The sequence below is a fragment of the Pseudophryne corroboree genome, chromosome 6, assembly GCF_028390025.1.
Source record: "Pseudophryne corroboree isolate aPseCor3 chromosome 6, aPseCor3.hap2, whole genome shotgun sequence".
Taxonomy (NCBI): Eukaryota; Metazoa; Chordata; class Amphibia; order Anura; family Myobatrachidae; genus Pseudophryne; species Pseudophryne corroboree.
This window is the reverse complement of record NC_086449.1, coordinates 536,083,318-536,107,289: the sequence shown is the minus strand read 5'-3', so window position 1 is coordinate 536,107,289 and position 23,972 is coordinate 536,083,318. Positions and strand designations below refer to the sequence as shown.

The 23,972-nt window shown below is 46.5% G+C and overlaps 2 protein-coding genes across 3 annotated transcripts in view; one reads left to right on the top strand and one right to left on the bottom strand.

Annotated features, from left to right (window-relative positions):
- PLEKHG7 (pleckstrin homology and RhoGEF domain containing G7) overlaps positions 1-23,972 on the top strand; it is a 355,229-nt gene that overhangs the window by 112,524 nt on the left and 218,733 nt on the right. The window lies entirely within an intron of this gene.
- LOC134932846 (mucin-7-like) overlaps positions 820-23,972 on the bottom strand; it is a 34,590-nt gene continuing 11,437 nt past the window's right edge. For both annotated transcript variants that reach the window (XM_063927634.1, XM_063927633.1), the window contains 3 exons: positions 3,489-3,554; positions 3,197-3,409; positions 820-1,620 (listed from right to left, as the gene is read on the bottom strand). In XM_063927634.1, coding sequence (XP_063783704.1) covers positions 935-1,620; positions 3,197-3,380 — 870 coding nt within the window. In that variant the 5' untranslated portion in view covers positions 3,381-3,409; positions 3,489-3,554 and the 3' untranslated portion in view covers positions 820-934. The remainder of the gene's footprint in view (positions 1,621-3,196; positions 3,410-3,488; positions 3,555-23,972) is intronic.

Here is a 23,972-nt window from a genome sequence, read left to right as displayed (position 1 = left end):
ATCCGAGCCACAGCTCGGCTCTGCCTGCCTGCCACGGATCCCAAAGAGAGACAAAACCTCATGATCCCGCTGTTGAATCTTGAGGTTTTGCCACAGGCATCAGTCCTGTTAGATATTGGAATCTGGCTATGTCAGATTCACATTACTGTGCATTTCTGTTTTACACTTGCAGTTCCATGTTTCACCACTGTCTGTTGTTCAGTGCTATTGTGCAGCTTGCTGCAAGAGTCTGCTGCTTTATTTAATTTGCAGTTAAGTAAAGTTGGAAGCGCCACGCTGATCTCAGCTCCCAGGGGTATATTTACTAAAGTCCCGATTTTGACCGAGTTGGTGTTTTTTCTTCAAAGTGTCATCTCGGGAATTTACTAAACTCAAATCTCGGCAGTGATGAGGGCATTCGTATTTTTTGGGAAGTCAAAGAAAAAAAATACGAATGAATACACCATCGGTCAAACACGGTTGTTTAAAAATAGAACTCAGTCATTTATCAAAAATTCGTATTTCTAATTACCACCGTGAAAGGACCATTTCGTCCGTGAAATTTAGAGATTCGTAAAAAAATACGTTTTTCAAATAGACCTGCTTTTGAGAAGCGTGTTTAGATGTGTTTCATGTAAAACCTAAGTTCAGCCTACATTTGTTGAAACATAAAACAGTACCTAACTACATGATTACAATCCCACACACACAAATGGATGTTGCCCTGTGTTTAATTAATTTTGTGTTCCTTTTTTTTTTTTGTGAATCACATTTTATCAATAATAACATAATATGTCTTAACTCATTATAATCATATTAATTTGGCCCACAAATCAGGTGTTTATTGTGCAAACAAATGTGTTTATTTTTTTGTTTATAAATATTCCAAAATTTCAAATAGAAACACTGAAAAACTCAAACCCCCTAACAAACCCACACCTGTTGCTGCTTTAAATTAATTTTTTGTGTGGCCCTTAGAACCAGCAGAGTCAGGGCCAGAGACATTAGCCCTTCTTCTTGATCTTCTAACTGGGGATGAAATAGGCGTAGTTAACGGTGTTGTGGTTTCAGAGCTTGTGCTGGGTTGTTGGTTGTGTAGGTTGGCAATATTGTGGCTGAGGTTGCTTAATGTAGCATTCATTTGGATGTTTGATGCCGTGTTATTTTCTATTATTCTGGCTAGACTTTCACATAGTCGATTGTTAGAATCTAGGAGATTGAGGTAGTTCTGATGTTGCCTCATTTGGTAATCCATAATCCTGGCCATGGTGAGCATCATGTTGCTGGTATCAGCCCGCATTAGTTCCATGCATGTGGCAATTCTGCTGAGTTCAGAATTTTGTCTGCACATAGTGCGACTTAATCTGGGGAGATAATGTGGAAGACTTGACAGCAGCTGGGTCTGTCTGCGAAGACACTCCATATGTTGTGGTTGCTGGGTTGTCCAGCTGTCACAAAATGCCTGGCATGTGTTTTGTGGCGGTGGTGTGGCTGTGCTCAATTGTGGTGGTGGAGTAGTTGGAGGCGGAGGACCAGCCATAGGTGGCGTGCTTGGTGTTGTCGGGTCTACCGGCTGCAGGTTAAGGACATAAGTTTCCTCCATTACATCTGACTGGTGTGCGGGGGTCATGTTGCCTTTATCTGTGTGTGTATGAATGGAATCATATTTTAGTTATTTTTGTTTTATATTAATTATCTTTTGTACATATTTTTAAAAATAACACCAAGTGAAATATTTTTATTTTGCAAGTCCATACCTACATAAGCAGAAATTTGGCCTACCCATTATGCCAGTGTTTCTCAAACTGTGAGCCGTGGCTCCCTGTGGTGTGTCGGGGCACTTGCAGGGGTGCCTTGGGCTGGTGGGCCACGACCAAATAAAACATTTTATGCTCAATATAATAAGCTAAACTAGTGCTAGGAGCTGTCAGTCATAAAATATGGGGAGAAACAGAAGTAAATATTTTCACACAACACACAATTGAGGCTAAGGATGTCATATAAACACAATCTCATTATTATAATTTTTCATCCTAAATTTCCCAATAAGTTTTATTTTGGCTCTGGGTGCCATGTTTAAATGTAGTAAAGTCTAGGGCACCGTGACTACATAAAGTTGGGATGCCACTGCATTATGGCCTGCTATTGTTGTCATTTTGTCCCAGTATATTAAGCAACACAACCTTAAACCTAAACATAATGTCAAGTGACATTTGCTATTCCAAACCCTGGTTTAGTGTGATTATGACTAAATAACTTGGTTAGTATGTTACAGTACATCTGTGATGGCTATACTAAACTAATTGTAATCATTTTTTTTTTAAATATTTACTCAAGGTCACAATATGATTATGTGTGCAAACGTTACTTTCACATTTGGTAGTATACTTCAGCACAGTGGGGGTAATTCCAAGTTGATCGCAGCAGGAATTTTGTTAGCAGTTGGACAAAACCATGGGGGGTAATTCCAAGTTGATCGCAGCAGGAATTTTGATAGCAGTTGGGCAAAACCATGTGCACTGCAGGGGAGGCAGATTTAACATGTGCAGAGAGAGTTAGATTTGGGTGTGGTGTGTTCAATCTGCAATCTAAATTGCAGTGTAAAAATAATGCAGCCAGTATTTACCCTGCACAGAAACAAGATAACCCACCCAAATCTAACTCTCTCTCTGCACATGTTATATCTCCCTCCCCTGCAGTGCACATGGGGGGTAATTCCATGTTGATCGCAGCAAGAATTTTGTTAGCAGTTGGGCAAAACCATGTGCACTGCAGGGGAGGCAGATATAACATGTGCAGAGAGAGAGTTAGATTTGGGTGGGTTATATTGTTTCTGTGCAGGGTAAATACTGGCTGCTTTATTTTTACACTGCAAATTAGATTGCAGATTGAACACACCCCACCCAAATCTAACTCTCTCTGCACATGGTAAATCTGCCTCCCCTGCAGTGCACATGGTTTTGCCCAACTGCTAACAAAATTCCTGCTGCGATCAACTTGGAATTACCCCCAATATGCTAGTGTTAGCTTCAAATGTACAGACAGAATAATCGTAACCTTTATTTGTATTTTATAATGGGTTGGCCATGACCAAACCATTTTCTTAAATCAGTGTAAAGGCTAATCTAATAAGATTACTGAGTTTTTTAGGGGGGGTTTCTCCACAATTTTTGTAATGGGTTGTGTTTTATTTTGTGGTGTATATTTTTGGACTCACCTGGAATTTGAGGGGACTGCAGTTGAAGTGGTGGGGAGGGTGCCAGCAAATCGGACGGTGGCCTTGATGCGACTGTACTGATGCGTCGCGTTGGTGGAGAGGCAGATTGTGCTCTGGGCAGATCGTATCGTGGTCTTTTCTGTGCCACGTGTTGTTGCGTTGTGGATCCGTGGCCTGTGCGCATTTGCACAGTCGGATCATGGCGGGATGGACCTATGAGAAACAAATGTACTTGTCTATATTTGGCAATCATTTGAAGTCCTCCTTACATTTTAATGTGTTACAAATTTACCTTCTGCAACATCAGCACCACGTTCAACATTTGAAGGAGTGGTTTGACGTGTGCATTTCCGAGCCACTGTAATACAAAGAAACATATGATTTGACCACACAAATGCATTTGCAAAAAACAATAACAACAAACAGCATTTCTCATAAATTATTTACAAACACATACATAAACATACATTATAAAACAAATCCTCTAAACTAAAACACAAAAGGGTAATGCAACTTCATCACAATGTTGCAACAACTATGCAACACACATGGCGACACGTGCATAGCATACAAAATAAAACAGATTAATGTTACAAACACAAATCTGAACATATACAATTTTTAATGAAAAACAAACTACATACCAAATGCATACATAACATTTTTAAAAAACTTTGGAAATATAAAACAATTAGTGAGAAAAATAAAACCACCTAGTTAAGCGTCTTTGTTTAAAAAATCACTAAGCATCATGCGAACATGTGTCCTTAACAAATAAATCATGAAGACACCACACTAACACCTTTGCAGATAAATGGTATGTCCGAATAATAACCAATACAATCAATTCTAAATAAGGTACCTTTCACAAGGTACATTAATAAGGACCTTAACTAATTAGTAATATACAATACTAACATACAGGATATTTTACAAAAACAATAATGATAGACACAATTACACACATAATACACTAGCATAGTCCACATATAACACATAGCAGGACTCCAAAGTTTTATCTAATAAATAATTTTACACAAAAAAAAAAAATACTCACCATCCTACCTGGGCCAATCTGAATCACGCACATAAGTGGCCCCAACCACTTTGCGAGGAATTAAGCTCCGCACTGGCTCCTCCCACTCCGCATAAGTTGCGATATACGGATGCCCACCACCCTCTCACTAACACCCTCAGCCTCACTCACCTCCTCCCTCATACTAACCCCCTCCGCCTCACTCAACACCTCCACTTCACTCACCTCCCCACCTCACTGACCTCTGACTGAGACATAATTGACACAAACAACAAATAACACAAATAACAAAATACACAAAACACACTCCTCCACTAACAGTACACACCACACACACCCAAACCCACACACACACACACACACACACACACACACACACACACACACACACACAAACAACAATAGACTGAAATAAAAACACAAGCACTAAAAATATGACACACTTCAAAACAACACCACAACAATAATCACAAGATGACTTACAAACCAAATACACCACTCAGCAATCACTTAAACTCACCTAAACAACTTTCCACAACTCCTACTGCAAACAACACTATCTCTCTCCTCTCCACTAGCTAAACCCACGAGGTCCGTCCGGTTTGGGGCGTATTTATACTATGCTGCAGAGACACTCCTCCATCACAAACCCAACCAATCACGGACGAGTGACGAAAACGAAAGTCAGAAAAAACGCGGCCGGGAAGGGAGTCAAATCTCGGCCGTGAAAACAAATATACGAACCCGTAAAAAAAAACAAAAATACGGCTGCAAAACAAAATTCGGCCGCATTAGGACCTTAAAAAATACGAATAACATCGACATCGGAAAATACGAATACCAAAAATATGACAGCATAGTAAATGAGGCGTAAAAAAAAAAAAGTTGCAAATTCACACATTCGATGCCAATCGTGATTCATCTCCCACCAAATCGACATAAATACGAATTTTAGTAAATATACCCCCTGGTCTCCATGTCTGTTTGGGTCAATGAGCACTTACAAAGACACAATTGGCGACAAGTGGCTTCTGAACCCAGGCCACATCTGTTAGACCAGAAAGAAGTGGCAGTGTTTGAGAAGGAATCACCATGTAATCTGTTCAGCTGCAAGCACCGGTAAGGATACACTGCCATGGCTCTACATATAGGCACATTAAGTGACTTTGACATTGAAAAAGGTGACTTGCTCCTCTACACTGAAAGGTTGGAACAGTCCCCTGTGAAACCTGCTACTAAGTTTTACACAGATATTGTTAAGATTTTACAAGAACACCTGTCCCCTAAGCCTCTCCTGATAGCAGAATGGTTCAGATTTCATAAACGGAACCAAGAAGAGGGGTAATCAGTGGTTGTATATGTGGCAGCATTAAAAAGACTGTCAGAGCACTGTCAGTTTGGAGATGGCCTGAATTATGCCCTGAGAGATCGTCTGGTGTGCGGGATTTTAAGTGAGAGTGTGCAAAAACGTTTACTAACAGAGGCAGACCTCACGTTTACACGTGCAGTACAAGTGGCACTATCAATGGAAACTGCAGCTAAGGATGTGATGGAGCTCCAAATAACTGACAAGTCGGCTTCACAAGTTCACAAAATGGTGACAACAATAAACACAACGCCCTTGCATGCACATGGTCCCCCATTAGAAGTATGCTACCGCTGTGGCACAGATACACATTCATCCAGGGACTGTAGGTTCAAACATGAACTGTGTAGAAAATGTAACAAAAAGGGGCATATTAAATGTATTTGCCGGTCACAGGCATCTCAGGCTGAGGCCACTGGCGGGAGAATGAATCACAGTAGATTAAGGAATACATATGTTTATGTTCCTAGTCCTTGGGGATTGGTGAATGGAGTCAGGTGATTCAGAGAGTCTCAGGCTGGCACAGGATTGGATAGCTCCAGGTCAGGTGATCAGACACTGTCATGTCAGTACTCCAGGTTAGGCTCAGATGTGGACTGAGGCCTAGCAGGCCGCAAAAAAACACTGAAGCCTGAATTTCTAAAAATAAACAGAGGCCTAAACTCCAGATTGCTGAACACAGTGAAGAATCAAAATGCTGCACAGAGCTGATTACTGATTACTTAGAGGAATTTCTACTCAGGTGGCTAATCAAGGTAAGCAAACACAGATTTGCAGTCTTCCTGCTGAGCTGAACAGATGCAAGTTACAGGATATGCTGAGGTAAGCCCCAGAATAAGATAAATACAGTCAGGATAATGACAGTACCCCCCTCTTCAAGGGTGGACTCCGGACACCCATCTTGAATCATAGAGGAACTTGAAAAATTCATACAGAAGAACTAAGGACCTTCGTCAATGCCTCTTCTTCTTACAGAATTCTGGAATTGACCAGGGAGAGCAGAATTTCTTGTAAAGGAAAAAATTTTTAGGGAACATGGGACCTCTCAGGAAAGGAGTAGTATCATAAACTAGATCAAATTCAGAGTCTGAGTCCAAGTCTAATGGAAGATACCAGCCTTCTTTAGGGGTAACTACATCTGTTTTGTAAGCTACATTAACAAGTTTAGAACAACACAAGGAACTTGGAGTGGAATCAAAGGAAATATAACCAACTCTAAAATCAACAGTGTCATGACTGTGGTTTTGTGAACCCGGTGTTAGTGAAGTCTGTGCGGGCAACTGGAGGACTATGTGAATATTAGGCTGGTCTGCAGGAATCAGTGAGAAGAAGGAGCTATCCCTGACCGGGGATCGAACTCGGGCCTCGGCAGAGGAAGCCGTATCCTGACCACTGGATCACCAGGGACTTTGATAGCAGGATGATGAATGTATAGGTGAGACTGTACTGGATATAGAGTCGCAGGAGTAGGTGCTTATGTACTCAAGGTTACTGGCAAGATAGTAAGACGGACTGGTTACTGGTGAGACTGGGATGCAACTGTAATGCGGGCTGGTACCGGATATAACTAAAAACGCAACTGAAAGTAGAACGATGACTGTGGCTATAACTCTAGTATGAGGCTGAAGAACCCTGCGGCTGTGACGGTAGAATACTGCAGCTGTGGTTTTCAGTTGAGACTGTGGAATACTGCGACTGTGCCTTTAAGATGAAACACTGCAACTGTGCCTTTAAGTTGAGACTGTGGAATACTGTATATCAATGGTAACACAAATGTAATCCAAACTGGGTAACAAAGGAACAGAGTTTTTACAGGAACTGAAGTACAAGGGTTACCTTTAGGGAGCTCAGCTTCAAAGCTCACACAGAGCTGTGTGTGACACGAGGAACTGGCAGCGTTTCCAACTCCAGCCTTCAGACTTATACTTCCTGGTCCTTGGTGATTGGTGAGCAGTGTCAGGTGATTCAGAGAGTCTCAGGCTGGCACAGGATTGGACAGCTCTGGGTCAGGTGAACAGTCACTGTCATGTGAGTACTCTAGACTAGGCTGTGAAGTGGAGCGAGGCCTAGCAGGCCGAGAGAACACTGAAGCCTGAACTTCTGCAAACAAACAGAGGATGCTGGCTTTTAGGCCTAAACTTCAGATTGCTGAATTCAGACTCACACCGAAGATTAATCACAGGTAGAGCTCGTTAACTATTACCTTCCAGGCAGAGAACTCAGGACTCAGGAAACTCATGGTGCTGACAAGCTGTTTATCTCAGTGAGCAAAATGGCACAGGATCCAGGACAGATGGCAGGGGTGAGTCACCAAATACGAGAACTACAGTCAGGATCATGACAGTACACCCCTCTTCAAGGGTGGACTCCGGACACCCATCTTTGGTCTTAGAGAAACTTGATGAATAACTTGTACACAAAGATTCAGAAAAGTGGAAACCAGAGGGTCCAGAAACAAAACTTAAGCTGGATTCTTCAGAAGTCTTCCTGATCATCTTCTGAACAGGTAGACCATCCATCATTGACAAAACTGGAATTTCCTTCATCTGAAAGGACTGAGGAATAAACTGTAGAAGGTTCCTTTCCTAGATTAGTAGTATGAGAGGATTGTGCTTTTGAAGCTAGCACTCCACTGAGGCTTAAATTAAATCTTGTTCTATAACGAGGACTTTTCATACAGAGACCTGTAGAGTTTTTTGGTAATTCTGGAACCTCTTCATGCGTTAAAGCATAACAGGAATGAACGGGACCTCCCAGGAAAGGAGTAGTATCATAAACTGGATCAAATTCAGAGTCTGAGTCTAAGTCTATTGGAAGATACCAGTCTTCTTTGGGAGTAACTACATCCGTTTTGTAAGCTGCATTAACAAGTTCAGAACAACACAAGGAACTTGGAGTGGAATCAATGGAAACATAACCAACTCTTAAATCAACAGGCTGTTGTCTTTATACTGTTTGCCAATTCTTGGCATTCCTGAAATTCCTAATGTATTGGTTCATCAAGGCATTATCTTGCTCAGAAAGCGATGGGTCAGAAAACGGAGCATTGGCTGAATGTTCTGAAGACTGAGTGGAGAATGAAATTGGACTCAAGGAAACAGATGCCACTGAAACAACATTAGACTGAGGTTCACATTCTGACTTTAGGTTAATAGCCTTGGTATTTTTCTTTACTTTAGTTGCTACAGTAGAATTATCCCGACATCGATGAGATGTATTAGAGTTTCCCGCATAAGCTGTGAACTCAAAGCTTGAAGACAAGAAAACAGAATCAGACCGAAGTCTAATTTTAGAACTAGGTGGCAGAAGTCCTTTACTGGGACAAACTGACAAAAGTTCTTTACTCAGACCAATGGATGGAACCGGTTTGAGTGCAGATGAGCTTGAACAGACTGAAACTGGAGAAGTCTTCAGATGGACGAGTAGGATCGGATTGGATCCGAGATTACTTGAATCGGCTGGAACCAGGATGGACTGACCAGGCTTGACCTGGAGTATTACTGGACAAGCTGGAACTGGGATGGACTGACCAGCATGGGCCTGGAGTATTGCTGGACTGGCTGGAACCAGGTCAGACTGACCAGGATGGACCTGTAGTATTGCTGAACCTGGCTGGAACCGGGATGGACTGACCAGGCTGGGCCTGGAGTATTGCTGGACTGGTTGGAACCAGGAGAGACTGAACTGGACATATGGACAAGACCAGATTGAGTCTGGAAGAACTTGAACCGGCTGGAACCAGAGGAAACTGAACCAGACATTTGAATGAGACCAGATTGAGTCCGGACAAACTTGAACCGGCTGGGAGCAGAGGAGACTGAACTGGACATATGGACGTGACCATATCGAGTCTGGACGAACTTGAACTGGCTGGAACCGGAGGAGACTGAACCAGACATATGGATGAGACCAGATTGAATCTGGACTAACTTGAACCGGCTGGGACCCGGGGAATTCCTGGACCCACAGATGGAACCAGATTGAATCCAGAGAAATTAAAAAAAATTGGGAATGAAGGAGGCAGATTCCATCTGGAACTGGAGTGAGTAGAATCCAAGTGTTCAGATGGCCCATCCTGGGCCTGAACCATTCTGGATGCAAACAGGGTGGTGCTCTCTGAGGATGGCAAACAGGAGTTCGTAACTGCACCTGAAGCACAAAGATTTCCATCTGAGAACTTGGCTCTGGAAACTTCTCTTGGGGCTGAAACTCTGGTGACCCCTCCTGGGGTTGACGAATCAGACACCTCTCAGGGTTTTTATTTCCAGCACCCCTACTGGAGGTGACAGATCAGAAACTCTTTTTTGAGAAGAAGACTCATATGCCCGTACTAGAGCTTGAACATTGGATACCCCTCCTGGAGTCAGCAAAGCAAATGCCTCCTCAGAGGCTGCAGAGTCTAATGCCCTTTCTGGCACTGAAAGTTTGGATGCCCCCCCTTGGGATGAAGACACAGACACCCCTCCTTGGGTTGAGGACACTTATGCCCCTCCTTGGGCAGTGAACACAGATGCCCCTCCTTGGGCTGCAGTCACTGATGCCCCTCCTTGGGCTGCAGACACTGATGCCCCTCCTTGGGCTGCGGACACTGATGACCCTCCTTGGGCTGTGGACAAAGATACCCCTTCTTGAACATTCTTTTCTGGACACAACTTAGGATAGGGTCTTTTTAATCACAGGACCCCAGTCATAAATTTGAGTCTCTGTCTGAGAAGCCTTCTTAACACCCCCATTAGCAGTAGCAGGATCAGCTACTGTAAATGACTTGTAGACATGAGTGCTATGATACTGAGATTTATCACCATTTCTAGGCTTGCGAAGAATGCAATCCTTAATAAAATGACCAGAATTTCCACAGTAAAGACAAAGGTGTAGCTCCCTATGCCGCTGATGTTCAGCCTCAGAGAGCTTGGGCTGTTGATAGCTCTGATTAAAAACTTTTCCTTGCACAGAGAAAGAGACTTTAGTTACTGGATAGGGCAAAAGAGGATCAACAACATTGATGGTATTCCTGAGGAGTTCAGGCATCACAGAAAGAATACTAGTCAGAAGTTCTTGTAACTGTATTTACATTTGGTAGAGAATCCACAGTTGGTCAGGAGTCTGAGTACAGAGAGTCCGAGAATCTATGGAGAAAGAGTTCTGCTGCAGACACTGTGCCAATCGATGCTGAGTCGACTCCAAACCTTCCAGGCATCCTGCAATATTGCTTAGAAAGTCCCGCATCAGACGAACACTTTTGGCCGGGTCCATGGGTCCAGTTCCTACTGTCATGACTGTGGTTTTTGTGAACCCGGCGTGTATGTGAAGTCTGTGTGGGTAACTGGAGGACTATGCGTATATTTGGCTGGTCTGTTGGAATCAGTGAGATGAAGTAGTAAGGAGCAATCCCTGACCGGAAATCAAACCCGGACCTCGGCAGAGGGAGCTGTATCCTGACCACTGGATCACCAGGGACTTGGTGTTGATAGCAGGATGGTGAATGTATTGGTGAGAATGAACTGGATATACTGTCACAGGAGTAGGTGTTTGTGTACTCAAGGTTACTATGAAATAGGTTCTCTGGCGTCGCGCATAACTGGGAGGAGAGCTGAAGACGTTGAACTGGATTGGTTACCGATGAGACTGAGAACCGGACTGGTTACCGGTGAGACTGAGAACCACACTGTGAACTGGGCTGTGTACTGGTATAACTGGAACACAACTGTAATCTGGGATGGTCATGGATATAACTGGAAATGCAACTGTATGTAGAACAATGACTGTGGCTGTGACTTTAAGACAAGGCTGAAGAAGAACTGAAGACTGAAGCTGTGACTTTAATATGAGGATGAAGAATACTGCGACTGTGTCTTTAAGACAAGACTGAAGAATACTACGGCTGTGTCTTTAAGATGAAACTGAAGAATACTGCAGCTGTGTCTTTAAGATGAGACTGAAGGATACTGGATATAACTGGTAACACAACTGTAATACCCGACTGGGTAGCAAAAGAGCAGAGTTTTACAGGAACTAAGGTAATAGTGCTACCTCTTATAGAGCTCAGCTACTAAGCTCACACTGAGCTGTGTGACACAAGGAACTGGCAGCTTCTGTAACACAAGTCTCTTTACTTATACTTCCTAGTCCTTTGTGATTGGTGAATGAAGTCAGGTAATTCAGAGAGTCTCAGGCTGGCACAGGATTGGATAGCTCCAGGTCAGGTGATCAGACCCTGTCATGTCAGTACTCCAAGTTAGGCTCTGATGTGGAGTGAGGTCTAGCAGGTCAAAAAAAACACTGAAGCCGAATCTCTAAAAATAAACAGAGGATGCTGACTGTTAGGCCTAAACTCCAGATTGATGAACACAGTGAAGAATCAAAATGCTGCACATAGCTGATTACTGATTACTTAGAGGAATTCCTACTAAGGTGGCTAATCAAGGTAAGCAAACACAGATTTGCAGTCTTCCTGCTGAGCTGAACAGATGCAAGTTACAGGATATGCTGAGGTAAGCCCCAGAATATAAGAAATACAGTCAGGATCATGACATGTGGTTACCAGACAATATCATCCAGCGCTATAGAAAAAAAATAGTTTTCCATAGATGGGGAACAGCACATTGTGCCATCTCTCTCCCATACTGGTCCACACACACATGGAGTACCCTATCTTTAAAAGAGGAGTTTCCACTTTCAAATGATGTTCCCTTTTAGTAGTTATTGTCTGGTGACACCCAAATACAAGAAACTGTACTCAAGAAAATTACATTTTCCACATATGGGAGAAAACAGGATTTTAATACCTACCGGTAAATCCTTTTCTCTTAGTCCGTAGAGGATGCTGGGGTCCACTTCAGTACCATGGGGTATAGACAGTTCCGCAGGACCCATGGGCACTTTAAGACTTTTCTAGAGTGTGAACTGGCTCCTCCCTCTATAACCCTCCTCCAGACCTCAGTATAGGAACTGTGCCCAGGGAGACGGACATTTTGAGGAAAGGATTTACTTTTAAGTTAACGGTGAGATTCATACCAGCTCACACTCCAACCATGCCGCACACATGGCATTCAACAAAACACATGCCAACGGGCATGAACATTACAGCAACCATGCTGAAAACATTATTAACAAAATAACAACTGCAGGTAAAGTACGCACTGGGCTGGGTGCCCAGCATCCTCTACGGACTAGGAGAAAAGGATTTACCGGTAGGTATTAAAATCCTGTTTTCTCATACGTCCTAGAGGATGCTGGGGTCCAATTCAGTACCATTGGGTTTATACCAAAGCTCCAGTATGGGTGGGAGAGTGCGGATGACCCTGCAGCACCGATTGACCAAACTTGAGGTCCTCATCGGCCAAGGTGTCAAACTTGTAAAACTTAGCAAACGTATTTGCCCCTGACCAAGTAGTTGCTCGGCAAAGTTGTAACGCCGAGACCCCCCGGGCAGCCACCCAGGATGAGCCCACCTTTCTAGTAGAATGGGCATTCACCAAATTTGGTATCGGCAATCCTGCCATGGAATGAGCGTGCTGAATCGTACCTCTGATCCAGCGCGCAATGGTCTGCTTAGAAGCAGGACACCCAATCTTGTTGGGAGCATACAGGACAAACAGAGCCTCTGTTTTCCGTATCCGAGCTGTTCTTGTGATATAAATTTTCAAAGCTCTGACCACACCCAGAGACTTTGACGCAGCGAAGGTGTCATTAGCCACTGGCACCACAATAGGTTGGTTTATATGGAAAGAAGAAACCACCTTCGGAAGAAATTACTGACGAGTTCTTAACTCAGCCCTATCTTCACGGAAGATCAAGTAAGGACTCTTGTGAGATAAGGCCCCTAACTCAGACACCCTCCTTGCGGATGCCAAGGCCAACAGCATGACCACTTTCCAAGTGAGAAACTTCAACTCTATCTCCTGTAGAGGTTCAAACCAATCCGATTGAAGGAACTGCAACACCACGTTAAAATCTCATGGTGCCACTTGTCGAAGTCAAAAATATTACATAGAGAGATCATACAGGCTCCACACATTATGAGTCGCTATGCTTGCAAATACGCGCAGTGAGCACAGCAATATATGGTAACATATGCATTTACACAGACATGCCATAAAGATAGATTTGACACATATTTCATACAGCACATAAATGTAACATATCAAGCACCAGACATCATAAGGTTTTAAATTATATAATGGAGTAACGTCATGTATGTGTATCATTGGAGCGGAGCAAGATGAACATGTCATGCTTGGTGTCAAAGTAACCAGATTAATGTGTGTATCAATTTGATGCCTGTTATTAAGTTGTAGCACATTGCCATAAGTAGAAATGATTAAATGTATGAAAGCTAAAGTCACTCTTATTAGAACAATGAATTTCCTGGAAGACAGCATGTTTGCAGATTGGTACCAGTGGCTATCTCCTGTAATTACACCATCAAGGCTGAACGTTGCTTGCATATGAACTGACCAATGACTCATCATGAATGAGAAAGTTCCCTTCCCTAGACTAATAACGAGATCTGTATACGCCCAACTCTCAGTGTATTGCTGAACACACACACACACACACACAGATGGCCCTGTTTGTTCCAGATGCTGAACGAGATGGATTTCTACCGATACTCTGCTGTGAGCTTGGAGGGGGAGCGTAGTGAGCATTTGAGCAAAATATGGTAATTGTATTGCTGGCCGTGTCTGTTTTTGAATTAGTTTGTAATAACTGCTTACTGTACAAATTGTAACCATGTAACTATATATATATATATATATATATACTGTACATTGTGATATATTGAATACATATCCTTTTAATAACAAATATATACATCAATGAGCTTTGGAACTCAGATAATGTGTGGGTGTATTGTTTTCTCTTATGGGATGTAGTGTTTTGCGATGTATAGCGCACATTCATAGCACATGGTAATAAGATTCGAACGCGTCCACAGTATATATTAGAGCTGGCATTTTAAATATTTGTTAGAAAGTAATTTGACTTGAACAGATGGGGGCTCGGAACCGCGATATCACGTTCTTAATGATTTCACTGTACAGATGCGACTGTGGTCTACCAGCTAAAGATGGACGCATTTTGATGCTGCCGAATCACATGCCATTTGTTTTTTTGTGTTATCAGTGAGGCGCTGATATGAAATTTAAGGGACAATGTGTTTCTCACAATATCTAAAATGCTACAGCGTATTTTTATTGTTGCAAAACAAAGTTCAAATAAGTCATATTGTGTTTGGTTCAGATTGGATTGTTTATCTATTAAGTAGATTTAAAGTACATTTAAAAGTTGCTGCATAGCCATAATATAGCTGTGTTAGCATGCTGAGGCAAATTCGTATATTTTTAAACACAGGCCTAAAGTAACTTTTGGTGCCTGTATAGAGTGTGATTTCTTTGTGACAAAAGAGCCGCATGGTCTGTCCTCCATTTTGGGCTAGCCACATGGCCTGCCCACCATCTTGTTCAAGCCACATAGATGTGGAAGGGGGAGGAGCAGTGGCCATTTTAGGAAGGTCACTTTCTAAATAGCTGACTTTGTATGGTTAAAACAATCAGTTTCCTTTGTCACAAAGAAACAACAACATATCTACAAGTCCAGCACCATTTATAAGTTACCAATGAATTTATTTAACCCATGCCATAGTCAATTACAAATAGTTTCAATCGGGCCTAGTGAGAGTAAATGGTGAGATAAGTGAATACATGATGTATGGGAATTACACACAGATATAAAAAAAAAGTTTTGTTAACCCTCTACTAGGGTAGGATAGGCATTGAAATGCAAATTAACCTGTGTAACTACTTTCTTGTACAGGCAAGGCAAATATCTTTGATATGCAAATTAGAGGAAGTGAAGGGATGAGGTGTATCATAGGAGTGCAGCGCTTATGGGGGCCCTTTTCTCCTAGCTACTGTTCAGGCCTAGTGCCTGCTGGTGGCCCCAGGCCTAATGCCTGCCTTACCAAGGGGGAAAACAGTAGCCTTGGCCTACTGCCAAGACTACTGGGGAATGCGGCGGCCCTCACCTCCTAACTGCTGCTCCAGCCTACTGCCTGCTTGTGGCCCCAGGCCTAATGCCTGACAGTCCCGGTGGTCTAGGGAGGATAATTAAAGGAGGGTGGTACAGGCCCAAAGCCTCTTACCCGGATTGGTGGGAGAGGCTGCAGAGGAGAGCTTCGTCAGCTCTTTTGCATCCCTCACTCTGCAGCACTCTCCGGCCGCCCACTGCCGCTGGGCTCCGGGCTCCGCCTCTGTCTTCCTCGTTCCGCCTCTTCTGTCTTCTATCTTCTCTCTTCTCCACCGGTTCTTCCTTCTTCTCCGCCGCCGCACCATCCGCCGCTGCAGGTCTTCTTCCGACGTCTTCTGGAGCTCTTCTCTGCTCCGGCTCCGACGTGCAACTGAACTCCGCCGCCGCCCAGCATCTGATATAAGATGCTGGGAGGAGGCGGAGCGATGACGAGGCGGACTCTCATTGGTCCGCCGCGACGAGCATGGATTGGCCCATCGCGGCGGCTCCCCATTGGACGCCAAGCCGCGAGCCGTGATTGGCTCGCGACCGGCGCCAAGTTCAAATCCTGGGGCGCTGATTGGAGGAACCCGGATCCTTTCGGATCCCAGTTCCTCCACGTTCAGGCCCTGTTGCTGTCCCACCACCCGCCACCTTCCGACGCCATCCGCCCGCCTTTGTCCTTTGTAGTCCCTACAAAGGAAGACTGAGACCAGATAAAATCCGGGTCGGCATACCGAGGACCAGGCACACCGTGGCTGGAATGATGGGACCGCCGAGGCAAAGGAGATACCACGGGCCTGGAGGCCTCAACATCCTGGAGAATGTTGTCGTGAGGTGGAACCACTGGGACCCACCAATCTTCGTCCAGGCCAGCCGCCCTGGGAGATGGTGACAACACTGTGTCTTCCACAGGCGATGGAGCAGTACTCAGACCGGAGGCACCTTCTCTCTCTACGTCTTCTGGAAACAAACAAGGACGCAACATGTCCCGATGAAGGGTTTTCAACCGACCGGACCCATCCGTCGCTTCCACCTGGTAAACCAGGCCCTCTTCGGTGAGGCGCCTTCGGACAATATAGGGCAGTAGCTCCCACCTTTCCGTCAGTTTGCCGCCCGGCCGTGTCATGCGGACCAGCACCCGCTGTCCCACGTCAAAAGGCTCCGCTCCTCGAGTTCTATGGGGCACATGAGTGTGGTCGGCTATCATCCTCCGAGTCACGTCGTGACCCACTCTTAAATGCTGCTGATGTTCCGCAACCCAGTCTGCTGGCAATGAACCCCCTTCTTCCCAAAGCTCGGGCAAGTGCAGATCTTGCGCTTCACGCCCTGGGCGGCCAAACATCAAAAAGAAGGGGGATTAACCGGTGGTGCTGTGAACCCTGTTGTTATAGGTCCACACCAGCTCTGCTACATGCTCGGGCCACCTCCGACTCTTGGTATCTTCCAGGGCTTGCATCTGGAGCAAGGTCCGAAATGAACGTTCACAGGCGCCATTTCCCTGAGGATGATACGGAGTGGTACGGGACTTCTGCATCCCATAAAGTCGACAAAGCTGTTCCATCAGCCTCCCTTGGAAACAAGCCCATTGGTCTGAATGTATCCTCTCGGGGCATCCAAACTGCCGGATAAAATGCTCGACAATGGCCTTAGTAGCGGACTCCGCTGTCTGATCTCTGGTAGGGACCACGACCGTGAACTTAGTGAAGTGATCAGTCATGACCAGGGCATATTGATGGCCACTAACAGACTCCCCAATCAGAACATAATCAATCATCAACCACTCCAGGGGACGATTCGTCTGAATGGTACAGTATGTACAGGTGCATGCTGTTCGTTCGGTTTGACAACCCCGCATCTCCGACACTCCCAGCACACAGTCTCCACCAAGGTCAATAACTGAGGGGCAAAGAACTGACGCTGTATCCACTGGAAGGTTTTTGCTGCTCCCAAATGGGCTCCGCTATCGTGCGCTTCAGTCACCAAAGCCTGCAGGGCTGCTTCCGGCACCACAATCTGTTCCACAATCCTGAGCTCGTGGTGCAGGTACACCTGCCGATGCAGTGTTCCGGCACAGATGAGTAACCGGTCCCAACTCCGCAGGAGTTTTTGACAATAGAGAGTCAGCCGACTTCTCTCCCACTGGCTAGGTCAATGTCAATTCTGTTTCCACCACGAATGGCTCTCAGTCCCGGGTCACTCTGCTGTAATGAAGCCCACTCTTGTTCCGTGCTCCGGAGCAGAGCAGCACATTCAAATACTTGTTGCTCTTCCAGGGTAACAGGACATCTAATTCTGGTCAAGTCCGGGACCTCTGTGCTCTCGTCCTCGACGTCCCTCGAAGTCGGGGGCATGGGTATAGGAAATCGCGACAACGCATCCGCGTTCCCATTACTCTTCCCTGGCCGATAGTGGATTTTATAGCTGAATTTTGCCAACCGGGCTACCCAACGCTGCTCCAGGGCACCCAGTTTTGCAGTTTCCAGATAGGCCAGGGGATTGTTATCCGTGTAGATCTCCACATGGGTAGCGGTCAGGTACTCAGCAAACTTCTCCGTCACTGCCCAGACTACAGCCAACAGTTCCAACTTAAAGGAACTGTAGTTGTCCGGGTTCCTCTCTGTTTCCCTCAAACTTCGGCTTCCATAGGCGATCACTCGTTCTTGGCCATCTTGTACTTGTGAAATAACTTCTCCTAGTCCCTGTAGGCTGCCATAGGTGCAGAGCAGAAATGGTGTTTCAAAATCAGCATATCCCAGAACCGGAGCCTCAGTGAGCATTTTCTTCAGTTGTCGAAATGCCTTCTCCTGTGCTTCGCCCCAGGCTATTGCCTGCAATTTTTTTGTTATGGGCACTCCTCAAAGCAGAGTGTGCAACGGTTCTGCGATTTTTGCAAAGTCCTTGATAAACCGCCAATAGTACCCAACCAATCCTAGGAAGGCGCGCAGTTCAGTGGTAGTAGTGGGCGTCTTCCACTCCTGGACTGCTGAAATCTTGCCGGGCGTAGGGCAGACTCCTTCTCTGGAAGAATTCAAAAAACCCCATCGGAGTTGTGAAGGCGGTCTTTTCTTGATCCTGTGGGTTAACCGCCACTTGCCAATACCCACTGGCCAAGTCCAGAGTGGAGAAATACCGAGCATTCCCCAGGGCCGCCAAAGACTAGTCTATCCTAGGCAACGGGTAGGCATCTCGCACGGTACTACTGTTCAACCGCCGATAGTCCACGCAGAATCAGATGGAACCATCTTTCTTCCATACCAACACGATGGGTGCAGCCCATGGACTTTTACTCTCCCGAATGACCTGATTGTCCAACATCTGCCGCAACATCTTCTTTACCTCCTGATAGAGTTTGGGTGGGATAGGACGATATCTCTCACGGATAGGAGGACTCTCCCCAGTACGTATTTCATGCTTCAAATCTTCAGTATACCCAAAATTCTCCTCATGCCGGGAGAACACCTTCTGTCGTTCCCACAGCATATGCTCCAACTTCTGTACCATAACAGGGCTACATTCGTCCAGACAGACATCCACCTGTTCTCGTATAACACGGCCGCACCAATCCGTACTGGGTTCTTCATCCCTATCCAGGCTCACCGCCATTGACCATGGCCCTTGTTCATCAGTATGCAGCAAGACCTGTCGCCCCCCTGAAACTCCATCTCGGGTGACAGCCGTTACATTGGCAATGGTTGCTCCCGCCGGAATTCTCTTGGTCTCGTCCAGTAAATTACACAGCCGAACCAACACCTTGCTGTCTCTTACTACAGCCAGGGTTCGGGCTAAGACGATTCCAGAGTCTATTCCTAGGAATCCATTGGGTTCCACCATCACTTCAAACCCCTCCAGGCGTTGGTGAGTACGTACCTCAAGGGGAAGAATTATCTCCTGGCGGGGAGGTAACTCTATCTGTTGCCGATGACTGGTCCGTATTGATCCCAGGGATTCTTCCAGATGTCCAGCCTCACATATCCTCCACACCTGCTGGAATGCCTGTTGCACCGGCCGTTGAACACCCAGTTCTTTCCAATACTGCGGACCTCTTTCCTGGAAAAAAAGCTGATTGAGATCTTGTAGGACGTTCATGCCAACAATCACCGGCCCGTGACTCAAACCCAAGCTTCCCACGACCAGTATTCCTTTCTTCCCTACTGCTTGTCCACAGATCGGGATCTCCATCCACACCAACCGGAATAGGAAGATTGTTGGCAGCCGTAAGGGTAACCCAGCTGTCCAACACAGAATCCTTCAGATGAGAATAGTGCTCCAGGAAACAAGCCTCAGACATGGTGGTGACCTGCGAGCCAGTATCCAAAAGGCACTTCTGCTCTTTTCCCCCAAGACATCCAACCACAACGGGACACTCACCCACTATGTCAGCCGAATACACTATAGCTGTGCCTCCTCCGCTCATCTCCCCCGCGGATGGTCCCGTTACCGCGAGGGACTCTAGTTTAACGAAGGGTCTTGCCTAGGCTCACTACATTCCCGGGCAATGTGTCCAAACCTGTTACAGCGATAGCAACGGGGACCCCTACCTTCCCTGGGACGAGCGCCTCCAACGTTGGTTTGTGGTTCCCTTGGCAGCCTGCATGACGCCCAATCTTCAGACCCACCATGACCCCTCTGTCTATGAACCTCATCCCGCAACTGGGAGATCTCCGCTTTCATTTTAAGAGTGACTTTGGCAAATGCCGCCTTAAGATCTTGGATACAGGCCTCCATGGGGCTGGGTTCTCTGCTGGCCACAGGAGCAGACACCGGTGTTAACCATTGTGGGGCCATGGCATAAGGTCCAAAATTGGCATCGCGATCCCTAGCGACAGCCTCCACTTGAACTTGACGGAAGGTCATCTACTGGTCGTTGGCAATCTTATCCAACAGGATCTGTTGAATGGGGATACTCCATAGGCCTAGCGCAAACTGATCCCTCAGCATCACGCTGGGGTTAACCAGGCACCCCCAAACCTTCTGGGTCGCGCCACATGATTTTGCCCAACATCTCTTGCAGTGCATTTGCGAACTGGGGTATAGACTCGTCCTCTCTCTGGAATCGGTCCCAGCAGATGAAGTGTTGCCATAGGCACCCTCGAGGATCGTGAGTATCTCCTCCAATGTCTTCCGCTCCTCTTCTGGAACAAGGATCACGGACCGCCAGGCTTCTCCATCCAGTGTATTCAATGCCAAGGGCAGCTGCATTTCGGGGGGGGGGGGGGCACCCCATACAGCTGGATGATTCCGCCAAGTCTCTTCTTCCAGTCTGCCAATGGCATATTCCGTCCATCGTACCGAGGGGTATGCGTGGATGCCGGTCCAAAATTGAATTTTCTCTCCGTTTCCGGAGAAGAGTTGTTTTCAGTGTCCGACATCCTGCCGACTACGCCAAATATAAGGATGCGAAGTGCGGTGTTATGCCTGCTGCTGTGCAGGTGTGACTCACTTCTTACCGCAAATCTCCTTCACTTTCTACCCACGGAACCTCTTCGGACCAGGAAGTACTCCAGTAATCAGGACGCAACGATCCAGTCCGATGTCAGATACTGGGGGGAAAGAAGCACTGTTAACACAGACGATCACCCTTTCCCAAGAGGAGAGACGGGATACACAGCGGCGGCCGCGACTTTCACCGATTAGGTGAATGTCATCACTGGCCCCAAGGCCTCAGCCACCCAACTATCACCTATTTGGCACTTGCGCACCAGGTGAAACGAGTTTCACTAGGCCTAGTGAAGACTCGCGAATCGGCGCCCAACATGGAACAAGACAACACGCAGTGGGGAATACTCACGTCGTCACACTTGTCAACTTGCTGGTCGAGGATCGCTGCTCCTGAGGAGAAATAAACAGCAGCCTTCCTACCAACTAACAGATAGGCTAAACAACTAAACTGGCCTATACTGCTATGAATCTTTAAACAAAACTGATGAGAAAGAACAGCTATAAATGTCCTCAGCTAGCGAAACAAGACACTCAAGAAAATGCAGCAATGAAATAACAATGAGTTACCGTTACACTGGTGTTGACAGGTCCGGTACGACGGACTAACCGACAGATGCCTGGACTTCTTCCCCAGGCGCACACGCAGATTGGGCAGCCCGTAGTGGACAGCTGTCCACTACAGTAATACGGGATGGTGAGGTACGTGGAGGCGGGAACGTCTCTTCACAACCTCTAATATCCCGAATGGAGTACGGAACGTGCGGGCCAGCCAGCCCTACACACCCAACCAACCACAGTCCAGGCGAGCTACCGCACAGCCCACCCGCTACTGGAACCGAACCAGAAGGGTCCTGCACTCTACGTTCCAAACCGCGTGGATGCTACTATGCCCCTAGTGAAGAAGTTCCGTCCCTACCCTGAACTGAGCTCAGTCCAGGTGTACCTCTAACAATGGAAGTGAAATCCTGACCTATTGCAAGAATTCCAACCGCAGATTTCTCTATGTGCGACTAACTTGCGCCCGGGCCCAAATGCCCGCCAAAGCGCACAGGCCTAGTGCCTGCCTACCGGGGGAATATAATCTTGGCCTAATACCAAGATTATTTATACAACCTTTTGGTCCTATCTATAGCACAGGCCTAATGCCTGAATGGTGGGTCAGGCCTAGCGCCTGCCTACAGAGGGGGCAGTAACCTTGGCCTAATGCCAAGATTACGAACGCTTATGGGGGCCCTTTTCTCCTAGCTACTGTTCAGGCCTAGTGCCTGCTGGTGGCCCCAGGCCTAATGCCTGCCTTACCAAGGGGGGAAACAGTAGCCTTGGCCTACTGCCAAGACTACTGGGGAATGCGGTGGCCCTCATCTCCTAACTGCTGCTCTGGGCTAGTGCCTGCTTGTGGCCCCAGGCCTAATGCCTGACAGTCCCGGTGGTCTAGGGAGGATAATTAAAGGAGGGTGGTACAGGCCCAAAGCCTCTTACCCGGATTGGTGGGAGAGGCTGCAGAGGGGCGTTTCGTCAGCTCTTTTGCATCCCTCATTCTGCAGCACTCTCCGGCCGTCCTCTGCCACTGGGCTCCGGCCTCCGCCTCTTCTGTCTTCCTCGTTCCGCCTCTTCTGTCTTCTATCTTCTCTCTTCTGTCTTCTATCTTCTCTCTTCTCCACCGGTTCTTCCTTCTTCTCCGCCGCCGCACCTTCCGCCGCTGCAGGTCTTCTTCCGACGTCTTCTGGAGCTCTTCTCTGCTCCGGCACGCAACTGAACTCCACCGCCGCCCAGCGCCTCATATAAGACGCTGGGAGGAGGCGGAGCGATGACGCGGCGGACTCTCATTGGTCCACCGCGACGAGCACGGATTGGCCCGTCGCGGCGGCTCCCCATTGGACGCCAAGCCGCGAGCCGTGATTGGCTCGCGACCGGCGCCCAGTTCGAATCCTGGGGCGCTGATTGGAGGAACCCGGATCCTTTCGGATGCCAGTTCCTCCGCGTACAGGCCCTTTTGCTGTCCCGCCGCCTTCCGACGCCATCCACCCACCTCCCATTAGAGTAGGTTTTCATGCTGCTCAGGGTGCCTCCCCCCCCCCCCGTGCCCTGCACCCTGCTGTGTGCTGTGTTTGGGTAGCATGTCCGCGCAGCATTCCCGCTCGCTGCGTGGTACCTTGAGCCGTCACGATTGCCGGAGGTCCCTCTTGCAGATCTCCAGTAATAATACTCACGCGTCTTCTGACTTCTGGCACTGTTAGGGGGGTGACGGCGTGCTGTGGGAGTGAGCGCATAGCCGCAGCTAGTGTTCAGTACCCTTCAGGAGCTAATGGTATCTTGTCAGCAAGAAGCAGAGCCATGAACTATTTAGGAAGTTGGTTCCTACTTCTTCCCCCTAAGTCCCACGAAGCAGGGAGACTGTGGCCAGCAGTTTCCCTGAAAATTAAAAACCTAACATAAAGTCTTTTCAGTGAAACTCAGTAGAGCTCCACTGGAGTGCGACCAGTCTACCTGGGCACATTTTCTAAACTGAGGTCTGAAGGAAGGGGATAGAGGGAGGAGCCAGTTCACACTCTAGAAAAGTCTTAAAGTGCCCATGGCTCCTGCGGAACCGTCTATACCCCATGGTACTGAAGTGGACCCCAGCATCCTCTAGGACGTATGAGAAATCTAAAGCTAAAATCAACCCCATATTATGTCAAATAAACATAAGTGTTCTCTTACATAATGCAAATAAGGTTGTCTAGTTTATTAATTGGTAGGCCTTGATGGATTACCATATTCTTCCTACACATACAGGTGAAACGCAGAAAATTAGAATATCGTGCAAAAGTTCATTTATTTCAGTAATTCAACTTAAAAGGTGAAACTAATATATTATATAGACTCATTACATGAGATTTTGGATAAGCTGTAAGCCACAATCATCAAAATGATAACAAATAAAG